The 27,315-nt window shown below is 42.1% G+C and overlaps 1 protein-coding gene across 3 annotated transcripts; it reads right to left on the reverse strand.

Annotated features, from left to right (window-relative positions):
- Window positions 1–106: 106 nt before the first annotated feature.
- GALNT15 (polypeptide N-acetylgalactosaminyltransferase 15) lies at window positions 107–26,863 on the reverse strand. 3 transcript variants are annotated; one of them, XM_040591042.1, is made up of 11 exons: window positions 26,513–26,863; window positions 25,759–26,304; window positions 20,211–20,377; window positions 19,314–19,518; window positions 10,617–10,784; window positions 9,926–10,043; window positions 8,962–9,156; window positions 4,574–4,705; window positions 3,439–3,540; window positions 2,428–2,568; window positions 107–1,492 (listed from the first exon to the last, which is right to left on the reverse strand). In XM_040591042.1, the coding sequence occupies exons 2-11, from the start codon at window positions 26,301–26,303 to the stop codon at window positions 1,346–1,348; spliced, it is 1,920 nt and encodes a 639-aa protein (XP_040446976.1). In that variant the 5' UTR covers window position 26,304; window positions 26,513–26,863; the 3' UTR covers window positions 107–1,345. The 3 variants fall into 3 exon arrangements, with proteins under 3 accessions (XP_040446976.1, XP_040446975.1, XP_040446977.1); XM_040591041.1 differs by having other exon boundaries at window positions 25,759–26,862; XM_040591043.1 differs by lacking the exon at window positions 26,513–26,863 and having other exon boundaries at window positions 25,773–25,952.
- Between the last annotated feature and the right edge of the window lie 452 nt (window positions 26,864–27,315).

Genomic DNA, 27,315 nt, shown 5'->3' on the forward strand with positions numbered 1-27,315 from the left:
TAAATCAGGTGTCGTGCTGATGTGGGAAGACTCCCAAATCTTTGTTCTTCTGCCTTAGCAGGCTCTTGGAAAGTGCCATCATTGTTAGGTTTAGCTCCAAAATTGAAAGTGCCCTAACAAAACACTGATAGAAATCTGTTTTGCTAGTGTGTACTGTTAGGAGACCATTCTCTTTACCTAACAACTCTCATTCACTTCTTTGAAACACAGGAGGTCAGCAAGGATGCAGGCTCTGCAGAAGAAGTTTGTTTAGAAAATTTTGTATGCTGCTGTCTTTTGAGGCTCAACCTGGAGACCCACAACAGCAAGAATCTAAAAGATCTTCTTGGCCAAAACTGACAGTGTGAAAGACTTACCCACTCTCACAGTGTGAAAGACTTAACGCAGGCTGCAAGCAACTGGAAGTAGGCACTGGTATTTTCTTCCTAGGTAGTCACTGTTGAAACCTGCTGTTTCCCTTCATTCGCTGTTTTCAGCCAGCACTTTTTTCACAGGAATAACAATAAGCTCATCCCATAGCTTTCTGAGAACAAATGGATGCTACTGATACAGTCCATTTGAAAATAAACGGGGACGTTGTTACCCTTCTTTCTAATCTAGTTCAATCTTCCATATTCCACAAAAGTTTTCTGAAGAGTTGTTCTTAAATTTAATTAAAACCAACCAAAAAAAAAAGTTATTAATATTTCAGTCTCATTCTTCCATCCAAATTAGACTGTGGATGAAGGGTTTAAAGAAGATGCTGAGGACTGCTGGTATTCCAAGTCAATTGGAGCAGTTAGTGCCTAATTAAGTGCTAATTTATGCTCTGTGCAATCTCATAGAGAGTAGAAATTTAACTCAGGCTAGTTAGAAAACAAAATTTTAGCTATTACCTGTGAAAACATCTACTTTTATGCATACAAAACCTACTTTGTTTTATATGAGTCGACTGCACTGTAAAACAAGGCTAAAATCTTATCCTGGTTTGGCTGGCTTCCGCTTACAGTTTCAAAAGTTTCACAAACATTTGTTTTGCTGTATCCTCAGAAGTCACAGAATATGCTAAAGACAAGCTGTCTGGCAGCCATTTTTTCATGTTTCTTTCAAAGGGCAAACTTAACTGTCTTCTGCAATAGCAGAGTTGAGAATGTGTTGATGCTCACAGTATCTTTATTCCCTGCTTCACAGATTAAATAGAAAATTTTAGCTAGAGCTGAATAAACCAGGAAACGGTGGCACCTATTTGAGCCCAGCCCTGCATGCTACAGCAAACACAAACATCTTTGTTGTCCATGCAGGAAATGTATCTTAAATCCCAAACAGAATGAATGTTTCCATGACTGACACTCCAGAGACCTGTCAGTCATCTCTGACGTAGCACATGGGAACGTTCAAATTGCCAGACCTGATTTGCATTCTCGTTACATGCACACAAAACCAAGTCCTTCTCATCGTCGCTCTTTGCTGCTTCTATGCATTTGCCAGAAAGGACATGGACAATCATTCCATTCTACAAGACGAGAGAAGAAGGGAAAAAATGAACAAAATAAAAATAAGGGATTTCCAGTAAAAGCTAGGCCAAGTTTCTGAAACTTTTTACATACAATAGATCACCAGCAATGACTGTTTTTTTAAGTATTGCTCTAAACATAATGACTAGGGTTAGCTTTGAGTCCAGGGCATGGCGAGCATTTGTAATTCCTTTTGAAGGTGACAGCAGTAGTAGGAGCAGAATTCAATAAAACTCTTCTCCACCATTTGTTTCCTATGGGTGCAGTGGTTATCAGCATCAACTACACTACTACAGGCCACAAAACTTCCAAAGACCAGTGCTCCCTTTAGGAATCAAACCAAATTACAGTAGGAATGGTACCAGAGGACCGCAGCATTCCTGCAACTACAGTAATTACTATTTTCCTAGGCTGTCCTAATGCATCACATTTTTCAGTCTTGTAGAGGAGTTCCTGTTCTGCTGGGCGAAGTCCGCTGAATAATACTGAATACCTCTAATAGGAAGTTTGTTCTCTTACAACGCAGGAGGAATTTTAATGTTCCTCCTGCTCCCACAGGGCTCTCATTTGGGAGAGTTCAGGATTCCCAGATCCTTCCTCTATGCAAAAGAAGTGGACAAGGATTTGCCCTGCTTTTATTTTCACACCCACTGATTCTGATTCTATTCCTATAAGGCCAGTAAGAGAGTTAAAACAAGGACATATACATTTAGGTAGAATTCCTGTAATTTGTATTTTTAAACCAAATTTATTTCATGTAGACAGTGTAAATGGGCAAGAAGCATCCTAAATTTCCTGGGTAAAAATGGTATAGAAGTGAAACTTGCCCTTCCAATACCTCATCCCTTCTCCATACACGAATCCTGTCAATCACCCAGTGATCCCACAGCCACCATCAGCTCTACCTTCCCCTCACAGCAAAGCCACTACTGACCTCCTGCACATCCCAGTGCTGTTGTCTGTTGTCCGTCTCCTTTGTACAGTTTTGAGGAATAACCTTCCCGTGTCTGACGTCAAAGCAAAACAGTGGAGCAGAACCAAGCCGGATTTCCTTCATGCTGTTATATTCAAAGTGCTGGAAAAGGGAGGGGTTGTTTGAACAATGATCGAAGGACATCCCAATTAATTTTTAAATGCTAATCCAAAAAATAATTTCCTGTACATGTTTGTCAAGATTCAGCCCAAACATGAGTGATGGAGACTCAACAGCCTTGACCCTGCAAAGCAGTCCCATCGTCCCCCTGCCACTAGCTAGTTCTGGCATAACTATTTATCTAAGGAAAGGCTTTGTGGACTGTAATTACATATAAAGTAAACTCTTCCTATAATAAAATTTTCTAGTTCAATAAATATTTGAACAGAAGGGTGTTTCTGACAGTGTCTGCACACACTGCAGTTAGAAATGTGCCTGCAGCTCATCCTGAGCTCAATGTGAGCAGTAAAACTTGCTTGGGACTTGAAGTAAACATCTGCAGTGAATCTGTACTGGTTTGGCTTCTCTTAATGCGTGAACTTGCTAGTCTAATGCCAGCTTGGGAGTCAACATGAATTTCCCTCCTGTCTTCAACTGCAGTTGAGGCACTTAACTGCAGTTTTAGGCACTAATGGGGAAACCCATCTCCATCATTCTAGGACTGTTACATATTTTTTACTCCCAGGCTTTCTGTTCTCCAGTTGCTACCCAATATAGCAACAAAAAGGTACTTAGTGACGTCTGCTGGAGCAAAGTGTGGGTAGCTGGCCTCAGTGACACACAGAACATTGACATTTTTCAAATGACACTCAGCTGCAGAAGAGTGGGCATTATTGCCTTAGCACATGCCTAATCTTAAACACATCAGTATTTCGACTAATGCCAACACAGCCATTTGCAGGCTGAAGTGAGCATCTGCTGGAAGGTTCCCCGGATCTGGTACAGTGCCTGTATACTTAAAATATACAGTACCTGGGTGAGACTGTCACTGCACGGGGAGAGTTCGATAGACCCTTCTGCAATGGCTCTGCCAGGTCTGTAATCTGCACAGAAGCCAACACCAGTATTGTAAAGCTGTAAATAAAGCACAATCAGAAACAAACAAAATATCCTTTAGCTAACTTTTTGTGATTGTATCCCTTTATGAAATATGGTTTTGCTCATAATTTAGGCAATGTTTTTTTCTTTCAGACTAGACCTTGCATATTGATCTTGTAAACTGACCTGATATAAAAGGCAGAGTCTTCCCAAAGGTCAGTGTTACCTAGTGAGTTTTGTTTAAGTTACAGATACCCACTTCTGGTTTTAACTATTATGATAGTTAAAAGAAATCTGTCAAAAATTTTATGCTAACGGAAAACTGCACTTCAGCTGGACACTGTAGTCAGAAAAACCCCAAATATTTCAGCAGGAAAAAAGTGACAATTCCTGTGATCAACTCTCAGTTCTTACACTCTTCTCAAGCAAACTTTGATAATAAAGAACAGACAAAATAGTGAAAGGACACAGTGAAATCTGGCTACACATAGCGGAGTGTGACTTAATTAGTGGACCTTGTTGCCTTGTTGGGGGAAAATCCCTTCCAGTAAGGCTGCCTGGAATAAATTCGTATCTTAGTGATGGTAATTATCACCTTGTGCATTTTTTTTTTTCAAAAAAACCAAAAAAACCCCCCAAAAACCCAAAGAACTGCTGTTGCTACCACTTCTGCCCTTGTGGGAAGTACAGGGCTGAAGAAACGCCTTTTTCTCTTCATGCACATGGGTCTGCACAGAGCTATCTCAGCTGCTGTTATGGCTGCCATCTGCATGAGGCAAAACAATTATTTTCCTTTACTAATGGCACCTAAAGAACCTAAAGTTAGGATGCTTTGAGCTGTGACACTGAACTGAGTCAGTGAATGTGAGAATTTGGGCCAGCTGCTTGTCTTCTCTGTCCTTTTCTTTTTCCTCCCACCCTTGTTGCATCATGTTTGGACAATAAATGTTCCAAAGAAGGAACAACCTTTTATTCTATGCTTACTGAGTACTTAGTACATGGAAACAATACTGGGGTCTTTAAACAATACGAAACCACTAATCATTCTTTATAGTGTGTTTTCTTTTACCTTGCCAGAGAAACTTGGTGTGTCTTCAGGCTGGGAGAGTTCAGGGTACACATTTGATACAAACCACTGGAAATTTCTGCAGCCCAGCCTCTTCTGTAGCTGAAGGCGCTCACTGCAGTCTGGCTTCTCTGCCTTTATGGAGAAAGCATAGGGGCAACAAGGTTACTAGTGTATTTGTGTTAGAGATGCTAGAAGTGAAAATTAAGTCATAAACATTATTTCTACCACCTCTTCTATTCTTCATGTTACAGAGACTGATACATATTCTCTCATGAGATATGCAAAGGAGGATGACCAGCTATAGCCTTCCTCCAACTCTGTGCTAAACCAGCATTTAATCTGGCATTGTGATGGAAGTAAATGTTTCAGAAGCAGCATACACTGTGAAAATAAGGATTTCCTCTAAAAATTATTCTCATACTGCAAGATAAGTCAGACTTTGCATCCTGGTTTTGGCTGGGATAGAGTTAATTTTCTTCTTAGTAGCTGGCGCAGGGCTGTGTTTGGATCTGGTGTGAGAATGTTGATAGCACACGGATGGGTTTAGTTGTTGCTGGGTGATGTTTATACCAAGTCCAGGACTTTTTAGTTTCTCAGGCCTTTCCAGCAAGAGGGCTAGAGTGGCACAAAAAATTAGGAGGGGACATGGGACGTCATGCTTGGTATATAAACTGGGTGGTGGGTGGGTGGCCAGGGCCTGCTGATCGCTGCTCTGGGACTGGTTGGGCATCAGTCAGCGGGTGGGGAGCAATTGTACTGCACATCACTTGTTTTCTTTTCTCCCTTCCCTTTGGATTTCATTCCTCCCCCTCTCCCCTCCTTTTCATTGTAACTGCTATTATTATTATTGCTCTTTCATTTTTATTTAATTTCAATTATTAAATTGTTCTTATCTCAACCCTTGAGTTTTACATTCCTTTCCGATTCTCTTCCCTCCGGTTGAGGGGGCAGTGAGCGAGCGGTTGCATGGCATTTAATTACTGGCTGGAGTTAAACAACAACAGTCCTTTTGTCCCTGCTGAAACCAGGACACTTTGTCGTCTTTTTAATTAAAAAACTCAGGGCCAAGTTTGATATTTGTTGCACTGAAATCAGTGTGATTGTGTTAGATTGTCATTGAGTGTAGAATTTGCCCTGCTGATTAAAATTCAATTTCCAGGTCTTTAAAAGCCCTAATTACCTGGTTATTGGCGGCCCTCCATGATCAGAGGATGTAGGTAATAACAGAGTTTAGCCCAAAATATAGTCTTTTATTATTATCTCACAAATTATCATCTGACAGTTACTAACTCCAGTAAGTGATTGTGTTTTGTGGCTATAAAGGCACTTTTCCTATGATTTATGTGTGTTCTTGAACTATATACACACAACATCGACTCTCACCCTTCCTGGTAGCAACTTTGTCCTGAAAAAAGACAAGTGCCTTCAAATGGGCATCTGCACTGCAGAGGACTGACAGTCTGAATATCTGAGGGTATTTAGCACTGAAGATGGCTTAACAGGGTTATGAAAACCTCTAAGCAGGTGTCTAATCCTTGAGTTTCAAAACCACACAAAACACTTTTCTAAATCTCTCAGTGCCCAAATACTAAAAATACCTCACCACCCTTAAGACTCTCCTCTTTCTTGCCAGCAGTAGATCTCCCCTTTCATGTTTCTACTTTTTAAAAATGCAGTTTTGCATTCCAGGAAATCGGTCTGGATTCCTATGTTAGAAATTAAAATTCGTAACGTAAGCAAGCGATTGACTGTAAATAACTTTTCCTTAGACCAGCATTTTCTCTGCATCTATAAGAAAGAAAAAAGGACTTTGTGACATGCCTTGAAAACACTGACAAGTCGAGGGCCTTGGAGATCAAGGAAGAGGTATCCGTTTCTAAAGGCAGGGATCAATCATGCCTCGTGGCCCTGTTTGCCAGCCCCTGTAAACTGCACTGACAAAGCTCAACAGTTGCAATATGCTAGAAAGAACCTCATAGTTCAGTATCTGTCTTAGATTCAATAAGCTTAACATTTCAGCAATTCAGCAGCACACAAACCTTTTCCCAAGAGGTTTTCTTGGAAATGGAAATAGAGAAGTAAAACGCTTCCCCTAAAAAGAGATGTTTCTCATGAGACTCTACTTTGGCTGAAGAAGGCGATGGCAGTAAATCTCATTTTCTCATACTAGTTACAGTCTGCATATGATGCCAAATAAGTGGTGTAAATAATGTAAAGACAGTCATTGTCCCTGTAAACTAATCTGAAAGGAAGCTGTCTTGTAAATCAAGCAAACAATCCACACAAGAAGAAAAAAGAGACAGCGGCTGAAATCATAGGGAGCTGGGAAGAGCCTTATTCATCTGCATTAACGCTTATACCACAGGCACCCTGTGCAAGATGCGAGTCAGATCATAAACTGGGAAGACTTAATAAAGCAACCCATACGGGGGTCACTAGTTATTTTCTGCAGTGGGCAGTGTCGGCAGTCAAGGCTCCTGGAGATTTTTGTAACGGCCAATGGGTGGCTCTGCTCAGCCTCCCAGTGCAATAAATCCCTGCAGGGCCCATCTGCAGCTGAGCGGCAATAATGGCATTGCTCGCTCGTGTCTCCTGAATAACATCCCGCTGCACTGACACACTGAAAAGATTGGCTGTGAAAGAAAGGAACAGAGAAAAGGGCCTTTTATGTTATGGTATGCTGGGCGCACAGATCGTAAAACTGATCATTTGAAGGAGCATCATACTTAGAAGTACTAAAAGTATTCTGGCTAGAATAAACTGTCGGGTGAAAGGGCAGGGTGCTTACAGCTAGTAAACTGTATCGTTTGTGGCTGTAGTTTTTAGTACAGAAAATCTCTTCTGAGCTGTCAAGTAAGGCTTTCAGGAAATTATTAAATGATTGAAGGACTAACTGCTCATCTGAAAAGACTTGGTCTAGTGTCCTCCTTTCAATTACATGGCTGCAACCCTTGTGAGTCAATTGACAAACTTCTGGCCAGTGAAATTCCAACCTACAACACAGACAAGGAGGGAGAAGCTTTTTTAAAAATGTGAAAATAGAATAGAAAAAGAAACATGATAGACTCTAGGATTAGCACAGCACGCTGACTGGAGAGGCAGATACACCGGTGGAGCGTAAGGAGGTCAGACTAGGTGACAGGAGAGAAGCCATCCTGACTCACAGTCCTTTTCCTCTCCCCACACCCAGCTCCTGTTGGATCTGGCTTTCTTAGATGATGGCCAGCATTGCAATGACTGAGGCATGCGGGCCTGAAATGTAGGAGGAAAACTGAATGGGAAACAGTGCCTACCCATGCTCTGCCTAAATTTTTTAGTGCATCTTTTTCCCCTTAAAAGCATGGCATTGTTAAATGAACAAGAAGGTGAATGACATGTTTTCATTCAAAACTGCTTACAAGTTTGTCCACTGCCTTGTAGGAGAGGATATCATTACAAGGAAAGGTACTGGGGCCAGAGAATTCCTGAAAACTGCAGCAACATTAACAACTTAATGTTAACCATAGCTGCAGGACTCCGGATAAACAAACATCCACTGGTTTGTAATACACAGACAGTTCCTTGACCAACGCTGATCTGCAATGGATTATACAGTGGCTTAAACAACTATGGCCGTTGTAGTAGTTGGATGGTGTGTAGTCTGCAGATGGTTCAAGTGTGGCTGCATGCCAGGGCTACACCACACACCTGGCTACACATCTGCCTTAGAGTGCAGGCTGCTGGGAGTCCAAATCCCTGGAGGTCGGACTGCTGTCTGTGCAATGCTTCTAATGAAAAAGTAACTTGTAAAAAGGTGGCTTTGTTGACATCTTTCTCAGCTACAGACAGTTGCTTCTGGATATCTTTCAGTTGAGGAAAAAAAAAAATCACCTTTTTTGTCACTAGACCACTCAGATATAGTCCTTTCTAGTAGGAGAGACACCACAGTTTGCCACGTGTCCATGAATATTACTGAATATCTTCATAAATCACATGAGGAAGACCTTCACAAATGAAGAATGAATCCCCTAGAAGGCCCTTAGAGCAGATAGTGCTACTAGCTTCCACTTCAGATGCACTGCAACCCTCCGTGTACTATTGGTGGAAAAATAAATTGCAGCTTGTTGGGCAAGCTGAAGAAAGAGTCATTTGGAGAAGTCGTCACACTCCAAGAGATTTTATTAACTTAAGCAAACAACTTCTAGACACAAGTTTCTCTCTTTTCTTCCTGATCTGACAGGTCTTTCACTGGAAGCTTTTATAACAAGACTATCCTCAGCACCATGCATGTTGAATGTCTGACTGCACATAGAACTGCTCCCCCCCACCTTCCTCCCACCCCCTGCCCCATTCCACCTCCTTCACCTACCTTAACACACACGCCTTCCCTCAGAAACAAACCACTTTACCTTGCTGATTAAGAAAGCCACTGTGTCCTGCTTGTAGAAATTCTCTTTAAAAGAGCCCAGCCAGGTCTCTGCTATTCGGATTTTGTTCCTCACAATGGCCTCTTCATAGGAGAAAGCATCAGGAAAGTGATTTCGATAGACATGCCCAACTCGGGAGCATGGAATAATTTCTACGGTGCCACCACAGAGCCAGGTCTGAAACACAGGTGAAAGCATAAAAAGAAATTACCTTTACATAAAAAGGACAAACTCCTTTGCTATAGACTACACCTCAGGAAATCCTGATCTGCACGTTGCTGCAAACAGCAAGAGCATTATTATGTGCTTCTTCATACACTGTTCCCCATAGATACAGAGACACGAAGAAGATACTGGGCAATCAGACCTTTGATTTGACCCAGTATGACCATTTATATGCTTATGTTTTTCTGTGCACAAATAGCACAGCATAGTGAAGAGACCTGGGAGCATGCCTTCTTTTGTCTGGGACATTAAAAGACTCTATACTCTTTGTGTCTGCAATTTTCATTGCTTTTTAATATCAGTTACTCTTTGTATTCAGCAAAAATCAATACAAACAATTTAATATAAATGATTCTGTATTAAAGCTACAGGTTGGCAAAGAAATAATGGTACTACCCTTTTGGTGTACGTTACATGCCAAAAAAGAAGAGGCAGCTTTCAGAAGGGGCCAAAACCAGTCACTCAAGTCCTTAGACAGCAATAGCTGGTGAAACTTCCTTCTCCTGACATAATGCTCCTAACTCACAGCAGCTGCATGTCCTTGTATAGTCCTGACAGATCACAGAGCACAGGGATAGATTTCTGCAAGAAAAGTGATTGTCTCCATACCCCAAGACGTTCTGCACTTAACTGCTTTTATAAATTGCTTCTTGCCTTTTCATTCAGGTTCCTTAAAAGCCCAATAGTTACCACAGCTTGACATTTTAATTAATGTTCTTACCCTTATAGATAGTTCCAGATTTTCTGCTCCCCATATGGTCATGTCAGAATCATAAGCTCCAGTGTTTTGGAAGTAATGTCGATCCATGGCCACCACTGCACCAGCTACCACAGGACTCCTGTGTGGAAAACACCTTCAGGTTTGTATAGGGAATTATGTGAACTGTGAAAACCCCATCATTCCCACAGAAATAGTATTGCAAAATGATTGAATGATACTCTGTATAAGCTTGAATGAATTGTTTATCTAACCAAAGAAAAGAACAACTGGAACCTAATTCTAGGATTTTCTTGGGGAAGAGAGCCAAGAGCTGAATTATCAAATAAAGCTCAGAACAGTGGGAGATGTTACATACACCCAAAATAACAGGCAAACAGATCATGATTAAAACATCTTTCTTAATTCTGTATGATCTATCTTTTGCTTTCCCTGCAAACCTATTCAGGTTGTATACTAGTTGTGTCAATGTGTGGAAAATACTTGTCATGTTCAAAGTATGACTGCAATCTAGTTAGATTGATTACTAAAGGCCAAAGAAGTTCAGTGTAAACCAAAAACCCATCCCTTCAAAAAAATGTAAACTGAGCCTATGCACATAACCCTGCCCCTCTTCTGTTAGCTGGAAGATGACCCAAATTGTACAGTTCTGCTGCTGAGCTGAGTGGAGGCATATTGGCTGATGGACTGTTACCTGATAGGGCTGATGGGAGACTGTCGTACCTTCTCTTCATGCTCTGGCACTGGTTCCCAATGAAAATTTAATTTCCAATCAAAAACACCTCGATGCAGGCCCACAGAGTGATAGTACTGAAAAGTCTTCCAGTCTATGACATCTATGATGGGGGAGACGACACTGTTTCTGAAAAAGACATTTTTCAGAAACACCATTCAGAAAAAAAAAATTATTTTCAAAGCCAAAGCACAAATTAAGTTCACTACTATGCTGTAAACAGTGGTTCTCCTCTCTGACACTGTCAAGCAGAAACGCTCCTCTAGAAGTTGAGTGCCCTTATTTTCCCTGCTGATAGAAGCTCAGGCGCTCAGTGCATGGGAACACCGAACCTGCAGTGAGGGACCTAAAAATCAATAGTATTGATAACGCGTACCTTGCATTGTCATTTAAAACTATTCAGGATTTTGCTATGAGATAACCATCAGAATTCTTATAAAGCTATTTCACACAGAGGCCCCAACCTCTGATGCTATAAGCTCTGCACGGATGTGAAGTCTGTGAGACCAAAATCATGTTTTGCTATAGACTTCACCATCCTTTGATTTTCCTGTAGATCTTACACACACTTCATGAGTTTGTCACTTCAAGTCGATAAAGAGTGCACTTATCCTTATTTTGTTCTGCTGGTTGTTTTGCAAAACCATTTATCATCAAGCTCATAAACCAGTTTGTTTGTATTTTATCACAAGCTTAAAATGCTATTGCAAATGCACTGTCATCACAGTGTGGAATCTATTTTTATGAGCCAGAATAGAGCCATTGCACCACAGGCAGCAAGCCTCCAATTCATTTCTAGCTTGAGTTAAATTTGGATTAGTCTGAGAAGAGGTATTAGACATTTCTCCATGGCAAACATTTCATGGTATTTCACAGTGTGCTTGTACATCATTTTGGAATTAACTGGTAGTTCAGAAGAGCCATCAGCGTTCCTTGTTTCCAGGTCGATGACATAATTACATCCAGAAATTTTCAGAGTATAAAGGCAATGGTATTAGGGACTGCAGGAAAAAACCTGTTGGACAACATTGTCCATTTCTTCTCTGTTACTCAAAAAGGATAGCTTCTGGTCTCAGTGTAAGGGCTTGTCTATAGACAGATGTTCCTCTGGAGAAAAATCAGTAACAATTACTAGGGAATAAAGTACACTGGAACAAATTCCTCTTGTTCTAGAGTAAGAGTCTTCATACAGAAAATTATTCTGGAGTAGCTTTTTCTCTAGAAAAGAACTTCCTGTTAAAACTGTGACAGAAAAGTGAAATGGTCAATTTTGTGGCAAAACATAGAAGGTTTTGTCTTCTCTTTCAAAGATATTTATGTTGGTCAGAGATCACTCTTGAGAGAAATACACTTAAAACATAATACTATCAATGAAGAAAGGACATCAGAAGTCTCCAACACAGCGAGCTCTCTGTACTTTTCCATGGCAGACACCAGAACCCGCTGGGGAAGATGGTAGCTCTGGATGACGTTAATGTAACCTTGACATACCTTCTCTGCCTTTACAATCACTCCAGTAATGCTTTTTCAGTATCAGGGTGGGGGGAAACTCCAGACTTTGTTTTATCAGAGTTGACATTTCCTGCAGAGAATTCTAGAAGCCCATGAAGAAATGGAAACTACTGATTGTCAGTGAATCGTATGCAGAGAATAGTGTTAAAATGACTTAGTTATTCCTTTGTTTCTTAATAAGAGCGGATTGCCCTATGATGAGCTAAAGGCAGAAAGATTTAAAATAGAGAAGTGATTATACTTCTCCATTCAGGTGTAATACCAGCCTTTGTAATAGGTAATAATAGGCACTCTTAGAAACAAGTTTATAAATAGAGAAAATGTTATGGTCACCTGCAACATTTGTAGGCATATACGTTAAGACAATGATTTGCTGTCATTCTCCCACAGGACTCAAGAAGAAATGGAAAGAAATGACACTAAAAATAATAAAGCTGATATCCTTCCCTAATTCTCTTGATGGTACCCCTGTAACATAGTTTTGTATCCAGGACAGGAGCAACCACCTCTAACTCAAGCCAGCAGGAGCCTTTCTACTGAAAGCTGTATTTAACCTTTACTCACTAACAGCATGAAAAGGAAATGAACTGATTCTGGAAGTTACTCAAAGGTAGTGTCCTGATGGACACAAGCAGGTGGGCTTTTTTTATATGCTGGGAAAAATCCATCTAACAAGCTAAATGGATTTTATATGACTAAACTTCAAAAAAATGAAAAATTGCTGTAAAAGTAATTTCTACAGCCTGCTGCAATCTCCAGCGTACAAGTATCTCTGACAGCTCTCTGGTTAGGAGTGTGGTTGGAGTCCTGTACTTTCCACCTCAGTTTTGCTACTTGCTGAAATGCGTGCTATCTATTGCTACTTGTTTATCCATTCTCATCCAGACAGGACTGAGGAACTACTGACCTCAGAGTAGTTTATTTTACAATTTCAGAGTCAGGAGGGAACTATCAGGAGGGCGTATTTGAGTGGAAGCCAGAGGAGGCAATGTAGACTAAACGATTCAAAAAACCTTGACCATGAAGACTAGACCACATGTGCATATCTATGATAGTTTAGACAGAGACAACGCAGACACTCAGTTATGCTCAGATATATGCTGGATCAGATGATCCAGACATTTCAGACTATCCTACATCTTCATGTCATTTCAGCCATTTAAAATCTGTACTTCTTTTGGATCCACCTTAAATTTGTTGCTGCTATAAAACTCCAAACTCCAGTGATGCTTTTAGCATCAGTGCAATCACCCACAAGAGTAAGCACCACAGAAGTAGTTCTTGTCAAAAGAATTCGTTATTTTTAATGAATGATTTTGCTTTGCTTATTATTGGGCATTGATTCTTCAATGCTATTCAGGAAAAATACCTGCAGTGATGTAATGGATTCTGACGGTTTAGAGACCAAGCAATTATCCAAACTATCTGCAAATTATGACATAAAAAATTACAGTGTTTAACACAGCTGACAATAACTCACTGGATAGGTCATATTCTACCCTGGCAAATATAACAATAAACCAGAATAAAATAAAACCTAATCTCCTTTCCCACAAAATTATACAGTGCAACCTGACAACTGTGTTTTAAAGCTATTACTCTAGTAGCTTTCAGAATGCCAACATTAACAGTTTTCAAGAGTATGTTTCTAAGTGTAATGCTTTATCTTTACCTAGTACAAACTGGTGTAGCTCTACCGAAACCAATAGAAACACACCTTCTTAAAACTTTTAATCTTGGGAGTGTCTTTCTGATCTGAAATAGAGGAATCCAGTAACCTGATCTTGCGTGAAAACTGGTCAATGTCCAACTTCAATCTTAATCAAGCATTGTTTACCTACCTTTCGGTATTAATGCTTTTTTTATAAAAAAAGATCCGTTTTCTGCATATTCAGCAATGGTTTGATTTTTCTGTGGTTCTAAATGCAAATTTTCAGAAGGTGGTAATTGAAAGTTGGAAGAAGTTCTTAGCTATTCTTTTTAACTGAGTAACTGGCAGACAGCAGCTGTTCAGCACTTTGAAATAAAACACACACTGGCAAACTACTACTAATTTTACTCTATGGAATCCAAGGAAAGGGAAAAACAGGAAATTCAAATACAACTAGCAGCAAGGCTTTGAACTGTTTGACTAATCTGTGAATATTTCAAATGCTTGGAACACACATGAACTACAAAAGGTCACAATTCCATGAAAAAGAGCAACTCAAACAAGAACAATTTCCTGGTTTGGGATTTCTCAAGCAAATACAATTGCAAATGAAAAATCTTCCCATGACCCTTTACAGTCGCTGTGGACATTATGTTCTTTTCTATTTTTAGAAAAAGTAACACGAGGAGAAGAAGACTTAATTAACACATCTGTTTGGAAGTTTTAGATACACTGGTTTTGGAAGTGCTTTTTATTGATTTATACTTTCTTTTGCTGGGAAGGGAACAGATTTTAGTCTCTCTAAATCACCCTTTAAATAAGGAGGAACAAAAAAAACCCCAGCCAAACAGAACCAAAACCCCAAACACCAAAACCATGAAAATTATGTATTTTCCTCAACCAGTTTCAGAGTGGATCATTCCCTGCAAAGCTCAGATAGCTAGGAAATCCAGGCAGTCCGAGTTGTCTGGCTCTGCACATAGTCAAAACTTCAGTAAGTAACCGAGAACCCAAGCTGGTTCCACAGCATGCTGCACTTTCACTGAAAGCACCTTGCTGGCTGGCTGAAGTCTTCAGGGAAATAGCAATGCAAACAGTTGAAACTAGATAGGGTTAATAAGAAGACATAATGCAGTCATTATGAATGGTAAAGCTATGGCATAAAGGATTACTTAAATATCACCTTAGAAACCAACTCCAGACTAATTTAGGGCATATGCACAGTCTCCTTGAATTGATGGACTACTCATATGCTGAGCACTAAACATATACATATATACGTCAAATCTCTGCTAGGTAGAGTGCTAAAGGAATGCTTAATTTAAAAAAAAAAGTCTATTTTGAACCTGTCTTTTGTGAAAATAGTCAAATTTGTATGTGGGGTACCAAAATCTGCAGGGGTGACCAACAGCTTTTTACACTGGACAGTCAGGGCACTGTGCCATGAATCATACCTGAATCTTCATTGTTCCTACTTTTGGCAGTAATACTTGCTTTTGGCTTTAGATTCTCATCTTCAGCTTCTTTACCTCAATTTCTTTAAAATAGGTCACATACTGATCCCGCTCAACTGTGAAAGATTGTAAAGAGATAGCATATCTTCACATAATAAACCATGTAAATGCAGAACATTAATTTACTGAATTTGAAATGAGTGTTATTGATAAATGGAGAATATAAAAGGATCAGGCAAAAAGGCAAGTGCCAGGAAGAAGGCTATTCCATGTGAAGTATATGGAAGGTTTTCAAAAAAAGGACAGTAGCATGGAAATGCATGCTCATATGCTGGGGTGGGGTGTGTGGGCTCTGGATGGATAACGTCATGCTTCCCTGAGCCTGTGAGAAGGTAGATAACAGGTGACTTATCTATTTGGTAGCTCAAAATGCTGGAGTATGGGCCACTGAATAGTGGAGAATCAGATTAAAAGAGATGAAGGAGCTGTTCAACTTTAGTGCAAAATATTTCCCTTCTCTCTAGTGTTTTACCATAAAACCAGAACTACACAGAAATTTTCCAGACAGACAGAGTAACTCTTTTCTACTCCTGTATCTACAAGCAGAGGCTCCCGTTCACCCCTGAATGGGAGTTAACAACAGATGAGATACCTTTCCACTGCTATGGTCATTTCTTATTCTGTTTAACAGCATTTTCATTAAAGATTAGTGACCTAGAATCATGGTGCTAAGTAGAGGCACTTTGAATTTCAGAAACTAGATAGGCTTATTTTAATATCTTTCCTAACATAATATTTGAGTGGTATAGGCATGTACCAGCATAGAGGGAAACAGCCTTTCCAGAGCCGGGGAAAGGTCCTAAAGGCAAGCTACCCCTTCGCAAGCCATCCCTCTGCCACAGGTATGGTGCCCATGCCTTTTTTAAATAATCATTTAGTTAAAGGATTATTTTGCTTTCACATAGTGTTCTCAGGAACCACACTCTGGATCTTCTTTAAAAAAAATCATCCTGCTTCAGCATGATGGTCACTGGTTTTTGGTTGAAGGAACACTCTTTTCAGAAAGGTTTCATGGCACACTACATTATATACCCCCTGTGCCTTTCCCTGCCTTTGGGCTGAATACAGTATCAGCTGTCTCCTGGAAAAGGAAAACCCCTCAAAAGACAACCATAATAATGGCACAGCTGCATTACTATGCACCATGCTACTCACCTGGAATTAGCTGGAACGCAAACAGTTGTCAAATAAAATGATCTGTATGGCATTTCATCTAGTTTTCTAATGTTGTCCAGGTACCTATGGTATTCATCCTTGAATAATAAAAATGTCAAGGGATGCTTTACAAACCATTGAACCATTCTCTAGGTCAGGGGTCCTTAAACTATGGCCCGCGGGCCGGATACGACCCCGCAGGGTCCTCAATCCGGCCCCCGGTATTTACAGAACCCCCCTGCCCCCCCGCCGGGGGTTGCGGGGGGAAACCAAGCAGCCGCAGATGACTGCCTGCCATTTCATCCGCGCACCAGCCCCCTGGTTAAAAAGTTTGAGGAGCCCTGCATCTAGGCTATATCCTAAGCTGATGCACAGCTTCCCAGTCAATTTGTTAGGTATGGTTCACAGAACTAGTCCCAGTCAAAATGCCCATAAATGCATGTGTAATGCTTTTAGAAAGACTTAATACTTTTTTGGAAAATAATTTGGATTGGGTTAGTGAATAAAACCATCACATAGGGAAATGAAATGTCACCACCCAGAGCAAGTCAAATATTTCCATACCTGTAAAATCAGGATAGTTTTCCTCATGTTTGTCCTGTCTGTCATTACCTCAGGCTACAAAGAACTGGGGGTATCTTCCCTTTTGTGAGGTCTCAGTTTGGGCAAGGATCTCTCAGCATTGCTCTATGACGACAGGTCACAATAATAGTGGCAGATTTGATCAGTAGTCTAGAAAATTAGACTTAATCACAATTTTCAAAGTTAAAATCTCCCTCCAGTTCTGTTAAGCTCCTGCAAAGCTTTGAGCTTTGGGAAGGCTGTATTTTCCCTTGCCAGCAAACAACTCGTTTGCTCACTCTAGATGATAAAGTGCTTTCCCATTCTGCCTCTCCAGCAAAAGTGCATGAGTTGCAGTTTGATTTCACCAGTCACTGTAAGCTTTTTTTTCCACTGTACTTTCCTCATTTGGGTAGTCTCAGGGCGTATTATTCAGTTTAACAGCTCCTTGACTGCTAAATGAATCCAAGTTGACTATGCTAATGCTTTACATTTCCATAGTGATCTCCACGCAAGCATTACAAGCAATTTAGGAAAATCATGGTTTAACTTCCTTATCAGGTCAGTGTTATTATCACCATTCTTCAGCTAGGGAAAAATGGGCAGCGAGGGAAAGTGATTGCCAGATGCTTTAAAGCATGTCTTCCCTGTGCACTGAAGAATGGCACAGGTTCTCCACACTAGCAGTGACAAAGCTTCCAGGGTCAGACACCGCGACTGATGCGGCGTATAGAAAAGGATGGCTTAGCCCATACAAATATCCAAACGCTCTTCCACCTTTGCTCCATTAATCCAATTAGCCATTAGCTAACTCCGTGTTAAGTGTCTGCCCTCCTGGAGGAATGAATAAGCATAGGGGCCCTATGGAGTAAGAGAATCCCTTTCTCACCCTCTGGTGACAGGGCTACAGAAATCTCAGAGTGATAGTAGACTCTGTGGCTTTGCATTCCCTCAGCATGGATAATTTTTGACAGTGAAGCACTACGCTTGTGGTGGAGTCATAACTTCTTTCTTGCCATTGTAATTCTCCCTTCACTACAGCTCTCCTGAGACTTTCTGTAACTCTTTAAATTTCAGCAATACAGCCTTGAATAAGGACTGGACAATTGATACACATAGGAGTTTTGCATGGACATCAACAATAGACTAGCTCAAGGAAGAAGAATCATAAAGTATATTCATTATAAACCATCCAATAAGTCAGCAGACAAAAAATAATCTGCTTTTGCAAGGTGAACCTTTTAGAAGAGAACAGTTCTGACATCCTAAGGCAGCATTACTTTTGCTCTCAGTATTTTTAATGTTTTCATCTAAGTGATGTAATGATTTTTTAAAACTCACATTAATTCTCTTATAAGCAAACATAATCAGGCATAAAAGCATCTCGTTCCAGTGCCTGTGCCTGGGAACAGTCTTTGAAGGTTTTTAGTATGACTATTCAACAGTCTGGTAAGGGTTTTAAAGATTCTTTTTTTTCTTTTGCCCCCTCTAGCAATTCATTTTTTCCCCAAGTGGCTTATGGGTAATGATAGACAATGTACAATTTTTTCTTTCAGAAAAGTCCCTTTAGTAAAGGATTCACTGCCACGTAATTCTTGAAACGTATGCAGTGATTTAATCTCTTATAAGCGCTTGGGGACTGCATAGATGAGCTCAGCTGTACATTAGAGAGTGGGCCCAAGCACCAACCTAAAAATGAAAGACTCAGAAAAGATGAATCTGTATCTTCCTCTGTTAATCTGGTGTCAGTGAAAGCAATTAGCTAGAATTGTTTAGGCTGCCCAGAAAGTCTATTTTTTTCTGTGGAACAGATGGTACAGGTGACATTGGTAGGTAGCCAAACTGGCTCAGGAAGACAAAGCGTTTTATCCTTGGCTTCATCACTGAAACAGCTAAAAAGTAAAAATAATGGAGCCTCGCAGCAGTTTCTCCGATGGACGTTTGCCAATTTGCAAACAGCTTGAGACTGCAACCTTTTTAATTCAGACCACCAGGAAGCCTTCTTATAGTTCTAACTGGATACAAACTCTTGACAGTTCGCTTATACTGGGTGTGAAGTGAGGGTTATCTGTTGTGTGACCTATCCTGCTTCCCACATACCAGTGATGCAGGTGGTGGTAAGCTAGAAAAGAAAAGCAATGTGACCAGAATGAAGAAGGTAACCAAGAGAAGATTAAAAAAATACCCAAATCTTTACAAGTACATGACTTTCAACAGAAATTAGCATATGCAGGGAGGTCAGAGGTGACCAGAGGGGATATTTACCGGTTGCTGGACAGCCTGGCTAGGAGGGGTTCCAACCAGCCCTTCTGACACTCGCAGTGTGAATCCATGAAGATAAGCACATCTCCAGTTGCCCGTGCAGCTCCTAACATCCGACCTCGGATGACTCCAAGCCTCTTGTTGCTCCGTATGAGTTTCACACCATCCAGCTTAGAGATGTATTCACTCAGAGCTGACTTCAGGGGCCCTGTCAGAAAGAGAATGATCACCGAAATGCTTTAGATTTTATTCAAGCTGTTATAGAAAAGCAACAGGTAGTAGGAGATGCTACTTCTTGCTGGTAAAATGTTTTGGGGGCATTTGTTTTACATGACCGTGTAGGCCATGTTCCAAATATTCCCACAGCAGCATAATGTCAGAGAAGCAGAAAACCATGGAAACTGAGATTCACTAGACGTGAAGTTATTCCTGTGGGAAATTTAATAGCCTCCTCTCCTGGTTTCAGTAAAAGGTAGGTGCTCTCATCATCTCATAAAAGGCGCAGATCAGAGTGTGATACTACAGGTGTTTGGCTTTTCCAAGTGCTTCAGATTACTTTAGCAATGTGGAGTTTTCCACTCTATGCTTCAGCCAAAGTCCAAGTCTGGAAATTATTACAGCAGACCTGGTCCAGTGGGAAGGCTAAAATTTGCATACTGTGATCTTATTTTAAAGTAAGAAAGTTCAGAGTGGTTGGAAATGATGGGAAAAAAAGAAACATATTTCAAAGTTGAAAGGCTAAGCTGAATTCTAGGGATGGCAGCCAGCTCAGGGCTCCGGTTAGCTCTCTTCCTGAGGGTCCTCTATGCCTTCTGCTCTCCTCACGCACTTCTTGGAGGAGGACAGTTTCTTCCCTGAAGTTTTGGAAAAAAAGAGCTCATACAGAGAAGCAGGGACTACCTTGCTGGCTGAGATCATCAACTAGGATGATATCCTTGAGGGAGGCCTTTGGGGCTGTGTCCATAATGCTGTGCACAGTTCTCAGTAGAGTAGACCAGGCTTCGTCATGGAAACAGATGATGACACTAGCAGTAGGCAGACTGGAATCGTATTCTTGCTGTAGGCACCTGCATGGGATCAAATGAGGGAGACAGTGGATACACTGGTACAACTGGCTACTTCTTTGTCAGAGCAAAGTGGTAAACTACACCTAAGCCTTCAGGGATGGAAAGCAGTTTAAGATCTCAGCTTACTTCTGATGAAGAAAAGGAAGTATTAAGGTGTCCAAGACTGGAATACAAAGTGAAAATATGAGAACTACACTGTAAAAAATAAAATACAAAAAGAGGAAAGTTTTGCTGGAATACTCTCCTCTGCTCTGGCTGCCTCAAAACACACAGCTCAAACTGCAATGATCCAGAAGGCAAAGACAATTAGACAAACCGGAAAGGGGGATAAAGCAGGTCAGTCAGTCTCCACCAATTTCCACATTTTCTCAAGTAACAGAGAAAACAACAAACTGAAATGAAACCTTTAAGACTAACAAGTACAATAACTCATCTGCACAACAGATGAGTATACTTGTGCACTACCTGACCAGGATCCTAGTGAATGAAGCCAACATCTCAGTCCTGAGAAATGGATCCTTACACGGGCAATGAAAATAAATATAGATTCATTTAAGAAAGTAAATGTATTATCCCTGTAAAGTTTGCACAGGTTGCTTTTTCCGAAGAAAAAGAATCACTGATGAATGAGGCTCCCAGATTCACTCTGTGCCATTTTCTGCCTCTTAGTTTTTAACTCCAGGTACTGACACAATTTACTAAAAGACACTTGGCTGCCTGGGTCACTGTATGGCGTTCCTAGAGATGCTCTATAGTGATGACTGGGGCCCATTGCTCCTCAGTTTTCTATGGGGCCAAGATTTCACCCATGACATTGAAATAACTTCCACCAAAATTATTTTGAATCGGAAGTTGCTTTGACAACTCAAGCATTTATGAATGAAGAACACTTCCTATTCATCCTCACAGAAACCATATATGAAAACTACAAACCCTGGTCAAACAATGCCCGTTTCATAAATGTCAGTAAAGGATCTACGAATTGCATTCAAAACAAAAAGTGTTTTCTGATATACCAGTCTTGGTTCAGAGACACAGGACCCATTATACTACTGGCCTGAGGATGCACATTTTCCAGAAAAGGCCTTCAAATGCCCATTGCAGAGATGCAATGACAGTGCCTATATATCTCCTTTGCTTATATTAGAAAACACATTTTAAAATATTTTTATTTCCTGAGTAGCAATTGTTCAGTTTCCTAACTCATTTAATTTCTAGTAGCACGAACTTGTTGGAAGAATTACAGAATTGGCTGAATGTGGCCCATTGTTATTTCAGCATTTTTGTATTGTCAAGCGAACTGTCATACAGAGTTTACAGTGGTTGTTAAACAATTAGCTACTCAGCAGAGTCTCATGTAAATCATATCTTCTTAACATTGCTATGTTTATTACCATTTTACGTAGTGCTTCTATTCATGGACCGAGGCCCTATGATGCCAGACATTATCCAGACACAAAGCTGTTTATCATTTAAGAGAATAAATAGTCTGAATGATTTAATAGCAAATACAAATAAACAAGTAACATAGATACACTTCTAGGAATACACATTTTAAATGAGCACAATTATAATAATTTAATATAGTTTATCATATTTCACATTAATATCTTTTTGTATAGAGGGGCAAATTTTCTCGATTTTTACATTGTAATGAATCTATGTTGTGCTTGGTTTACTAATTTTCTTTAATCAACAATGCTGTTACTTCACAATTTCACATGGGATAATTATTTCCATTTTCAGCAGGATGGAGAAAAGGACACCCTCATACCTTGGCAGTGTTTGTATTTTCAGGCAGGAGAATCTAGATGTAAATAAGTGAAGATTTGATGCAGTACTTTTACTACCAGGCAGCTTCCAACCAGGAACATTTAGTACAGCTATAAGTACCTATATTTTGCAGCATAATACTACAATGCCTCATTGCTAGTACTGTAGTTATAGCAAGAAAATAAGGCTGTTGTGGAATCTTAATTGGAAAAGAATTGAAAATAACTGTACTTGAATACATAACCTAGGTGGCAAGTGTTTAGTTGCCATGGAGATTGGCAAAGGCTTGCAATATAGATAACTAATCTTCAGAAAAATGCAAAAAGGCACTGGTATACAGAAATACCTTCCCTGTAATCTGGAGCAGTTTGATAGACTGTCCATCATAAATTGGCATTTCGAGAAGTCAGGGCTGACTGATATAAGCATAGTGATTTAACCCAATTTGTGAAAAATAAGGAATTGTCACATGCAGCAATGAACAGGAGAGCAATTCTGCCACGGCAAAAGCACTGCAGATAGGGACTCCCACTCACCTTCAGGGAAATGTCTCTTTGAGAAAAATTCAGCTCCCAACAGCACTCAAGTGAAAGCTACACTTTAAAAATGAACTTTAAACCCTTTTTAGATACATTGCTAGTTTCTGTTTGCCTGGATATGTTTGACACTCAAGCCAAATAGCAGAAAACAGATCTTCTTTGGGGCAGAACGCCCATCATAAAAATCACAATGGAAGGCTTGATTTGGCTCCTCTGTCCCAGGTGGGTGTCAACAGCAGCTGGACCAACTGATAGCAGCAGAAAGCACTCAGAGATGATGGTACCTCAGAGAATGAGCCTCAGTGTGGAAGAACAACTTTCTAATACAACTGGACAAGTTATTAGGCTTTTTCACCCAGAAACCCTGGCTGCGTCAAAACTGGTACTCAAAGTAAATGGGGCAAAACAAGATACCAGATTCATCTGTAAGGATATGTTTTACTGTGAGATCAGTAGGAGTGCTGGAAGAGACTGTTTTACACATCTACTTTCTGAAAAGTAGCATACAGCATTCACCTGGAAAGACACGCAAAGAGATGTGAGTTATGTTAGAAGATAGGGTTGCATGAGAGAGGTCTAAAGTATCACTTTCCCGGTGAGGAAATTGGGTTCTGGGCTGTCAAGCCACTGCACAGCCTGTAGGCTCTGGTGTATTTCCAGCAGAGCTCTGTACTTTTCACACAGGAAGAAACTTTATTTATGCTGCTCATTGTTCCAGTGCAAAACACAAAAGACCTTGTATATCTGATTTTCTAAGGAAGAGCAGCTAAGTATATCTTATGCCATTTACATTACACCTTACACACTGGTTTAAGAGTAAACATGAAGTATGCAAGTATGAAGTTTGCCCAGCCTTATTTTAAAGTACCTGGAAGCGCTTCATGATTAGCTTCAAGCTAGGCATAGCTTCTGGTGTGAAGGATTTGCCATCTAACTTCAAGTGAAATGAGAGAGACTGAGTCCATGGAGCTAACTCACTGAAATGCCTCTAAGTGGCTGGGTTCCTTCTAACTAAATAATAACAGACATTATTAGGAACAACATAATTCAAACAGAGTAACAGACAATCCAATTCATTACTGCTTCGCTCTCGTTTTACACTGCTATAAAACTGGACTGACATAGTTGTGAGCTAGGCCCCCAGAGTAAATTACACCTAAAAAATCTCAGTGTGGTTTGTGTGTTGTGCCATAAAGGACAGGACTGTCTTAGAGGCAGACCTCTGCTGCAGGTTTATGATCTGGATTTAGGTCTGAACAAACATGAAGCCTCAGATGTTCAGATCTGTGGTTTCAATCTGGACTCTGTAAGTTGTGGTGTTGATAGCTCTTTAGGCTGTAACTAGTCAGACAGGAAAACCCATCCAAGAGCTCTGAGACCATGGCTTAAACCTTACAGAGATCAGTATTAACTAAACCTGTGCCTTGTTGGATGGCCCCTCAGCTGCCAAAGTAGAAATGTTTTTTGGCTCACATCACAGGCAGTAAACCAGGGTCATCACTCCTCCTTTAACATTACACAGTTCAAAGAGGTGCCAGTGGAGCATGGCGAAAAATAACTGAAATGGTATCAGCATTTCGTCATTCAATGCAATTACCCAAATTAACACTAAACCTAGCCAGCAAGCGTAAAAAACCAGTTTCATTTCTCCTTCCTTCAGATTGTCCCCTTAAATAAGAGCCACCAGCTGCCTTTAAACATGTGAAAATGACCCTTAGGGAAAAAAAAATGGGGTTTATATGTATGTACATATCCTGTGTCTGTTACTTAATATGTTTTCTGGTGCATCTTTCCACTGTGTCCTGGGGGGAAAGCCACAACAGGTTTTGTTGCAGGAGGCAAGAAAAAACCACCCAGCCACCACCCTTTCCCTCTCCCCTGGCCAGGGGAGCAGATACACCTCAGCCCCTCTTTAAGAAGGGTCACGAATGACCGCTCTGGGGCTGCTGGAGTAACTGACTCCCAAGTCTCCAGGCTTCAAATGCAACGTGTGGGGCTTCAAACGCAGCACATGCTCCACGCGGCCGTAAGGCCTGCCTGCTGCCAGCTACCTTGGTGTTGGCAGATCTGCTCAGGCACACCGATCTCCACCAGCCTCCCTCGCAGGAGTTTCCTTTCAGTGTTTGTCGTGCCACTCGTACTAAAAAAGCTGAAAGCCCCGAACTCCTGTATTCAAACAATGCAGCGCGTGTGGCAAACTCGGTAGGCCCAGCACGAGGCGCACCGTGAGGAGACGGCTGGGGCCTTGCGGCGGGAAGCGGCGGGGCGGCCCCTCACTCAGCTCCGCGTCCCCTGGCGGCAGAGCGGGCCCGGGGCGGGCCCAGCGGGCGGGAGGGCCGGGGCCGAGGCCCGGCCGGGGCGGACAGACCGCCCCCCACCCTGCGGGACCTCGGCACCCAGCGCAGCGCCGTGCGGGTTCCCTTCGCCGCCCCAGAAAACACACGGCCAGCCGGCGGGGAACGGCGGGGCCCGGGCACACGGAGCATTCCCCCGCCGCCCCTCAGCACCTGCTGCGGCGGAGGCACCCCGCCCGTGGGCGCCGACAGGGGGCGCTGCCGCCCGCCGCGTTGCCGTGGTGACGGGCCGGGCCGGGCCGCCGTGTCGCGGCGGGGAGGCGGGCGGGGGTCGCAGGTAACGGCACACCGCAGCGGCCTGCTGGGGCGCCGTACGCTCGTTCGTCCTCCCCTTTCTGACCCGGCGCCCCCTGCAAGTCGTAGCTGCCTCCCCCCGCCGCCCCCTTCGCTGTTGCCAGCAGTCGGCTCCTCAGGGCTTGACCCAGCGGCGGTGTGCCGGTGCCTGCGCCGCGGGCTCGGGCTGCTGCGGCCCGGGGAGGGGCGGCCGGGCAGCCCGCGGGGGGGCTCGGGGTCCCGCCGGCGGCGGGGAGGCCGGGAGCGTACCCGGCTCTGAGGAACGGGGGGCTGTTCCTCAGCGAAGCGTGGGGAAAAACGTTATCTCGAACCGGAGCGGCGAGGCTGGCAGGGAAGGCGCGGGGCTCAGAGCAGGAGGGGCTCACGGCGGCGGGGAAAGAGGCGATTTTCTCCCAGAAATTAAATAGGCTGTTTTACTTACAACGGGTGTCGTACCTCAGGCAGCTCCCTGCGCAGAGAGATCCGCTCGCTAAGCGCTTCGTCAAAGCCATGGGTGTCCAGGCCGGGCGGGTGCCCCCCCGCCGCAGCCCCGTCCCCAGGCTGCAGGGGAAGGGACAGGAGCTGGGGCTCGGGGTCCCCCTCTGCCTTGCCCCCCGGCCGCCGGCCCTGCTGCTGCACCACCCGATAGCCCTTCCTGGCCTTGCTGTGGTTCCTCCTGCCGGCGGGCGACACGACGGCGGCGATCAGCTCGTCCTCCCGCAGGGAGATGAAAGGGGATAGCCCGTCCAAAGGGTAGTACTGCTGGCTCTCCTCCGGGGTCTCCAGCATCTCCTGGGGCTCCGCAAAGTCCATCTGGTACCCTTCCCGGGGGCTGAACTCCACGGGCTGGAAAGTCCCATCCTTGCTCTGGGTGCTGGGTGGTGGAGTCAGCATTGTAACCATCAGTAGCAAAAAGCCCAGCATCAACAACAACAAGAGAAACTGCAGCTTACGTGATCCATATCTGCACTTCTTCCTCAAGAACATGCTGTTGGTGACAAAATGATACAGATGGTCATGTTAAATATCACTTGGATCTTCCACAGACTCCAGTCCTCGGGTTGCAGCAAAGCCCTGTTTTTCACTATCTGCCAAGAGGATTTTTTTTACTCCCCTCAAATTTCACTGATGCCGTTTCATGCTTTCCTCTCTATTTACAGATAAAAATATAACATTCCTATCAATATTGCACTTACTGTAGTAAAACATAGCATGGATCCAGTGAGAGAAAGTAGATCCTCTGTTATACAGAGTCCCAGCTTAGTTAGGAAAGCGCATATTCAGCTGATGAAAAGAGTAACTGAAGTTTTGATTTTTTTCCTTTTCAAAGTAAAAAGAAATTCCATTTCTTATAGTTTCCTTTCAGAGTAGATCTTGCTTCTTCAAAGTTTCCAGTTGCTGATTGAAGCGCCTTATCTCTGAAAGCAGATCTGACAGCTCTCCCCCGCTCAGAGGCTTCAAGTTAACTGCGATCAACAGATGAGAACTAGTCGGTCCCTGACTTTCTTTCACACATAACTACGGCACTCAGTCAGGAAGCACTTTGCCAGACATAATACAGAGCAATGTGTGCGTCTTTCTCTTGGTCCTAATGCCCTCACTGTTCTTGTCCTATCAAATCAAAACTTTGCAAAAGCTGTAAGAGGTGAAATATAAGCAGCAAAACATTGCATTAGAAAAGAAATCAAGGCACACCGTGAATCGCTCTACTTCTGAATAGCCATATTAAGCTAAGAATGCTCAGAGCAAGAAGCAAGAATTTTATAAACCGAGTAAAAGATGGAATGCACATGGTTTATTTAAGGTTAGATTTATTCATATAGTAATGTGCTAGCTGGAGTATATGAGTATATTTCATATTCAATAAATATTTACAGCTGTAGGGATTTTAACACTGACATAAGGATGCCAGATTATCACCTGGCAGACTGAAGCTGTCTGCTTATCCATAAGTTTGGTACTGCAGGGCAAGCAACATTTCAAGTTTTCATTAGTCCAC

The sequence above is a fragment of the Falco naumanni genome, chromosome 4 (genome assembly GCF_017639655.2).
Source record: "Falco naumanni isolate bFalNau1 chromosome 4, bFalNau1.pat, whole genome shotgun sequence".
Classification (NCBI taxonomy): domain Eukaryota; kingdom Metazoa; phylum Chordata; class Aves; order Falconiformes; family Falconidae; genus Falco; species Falco naumanni.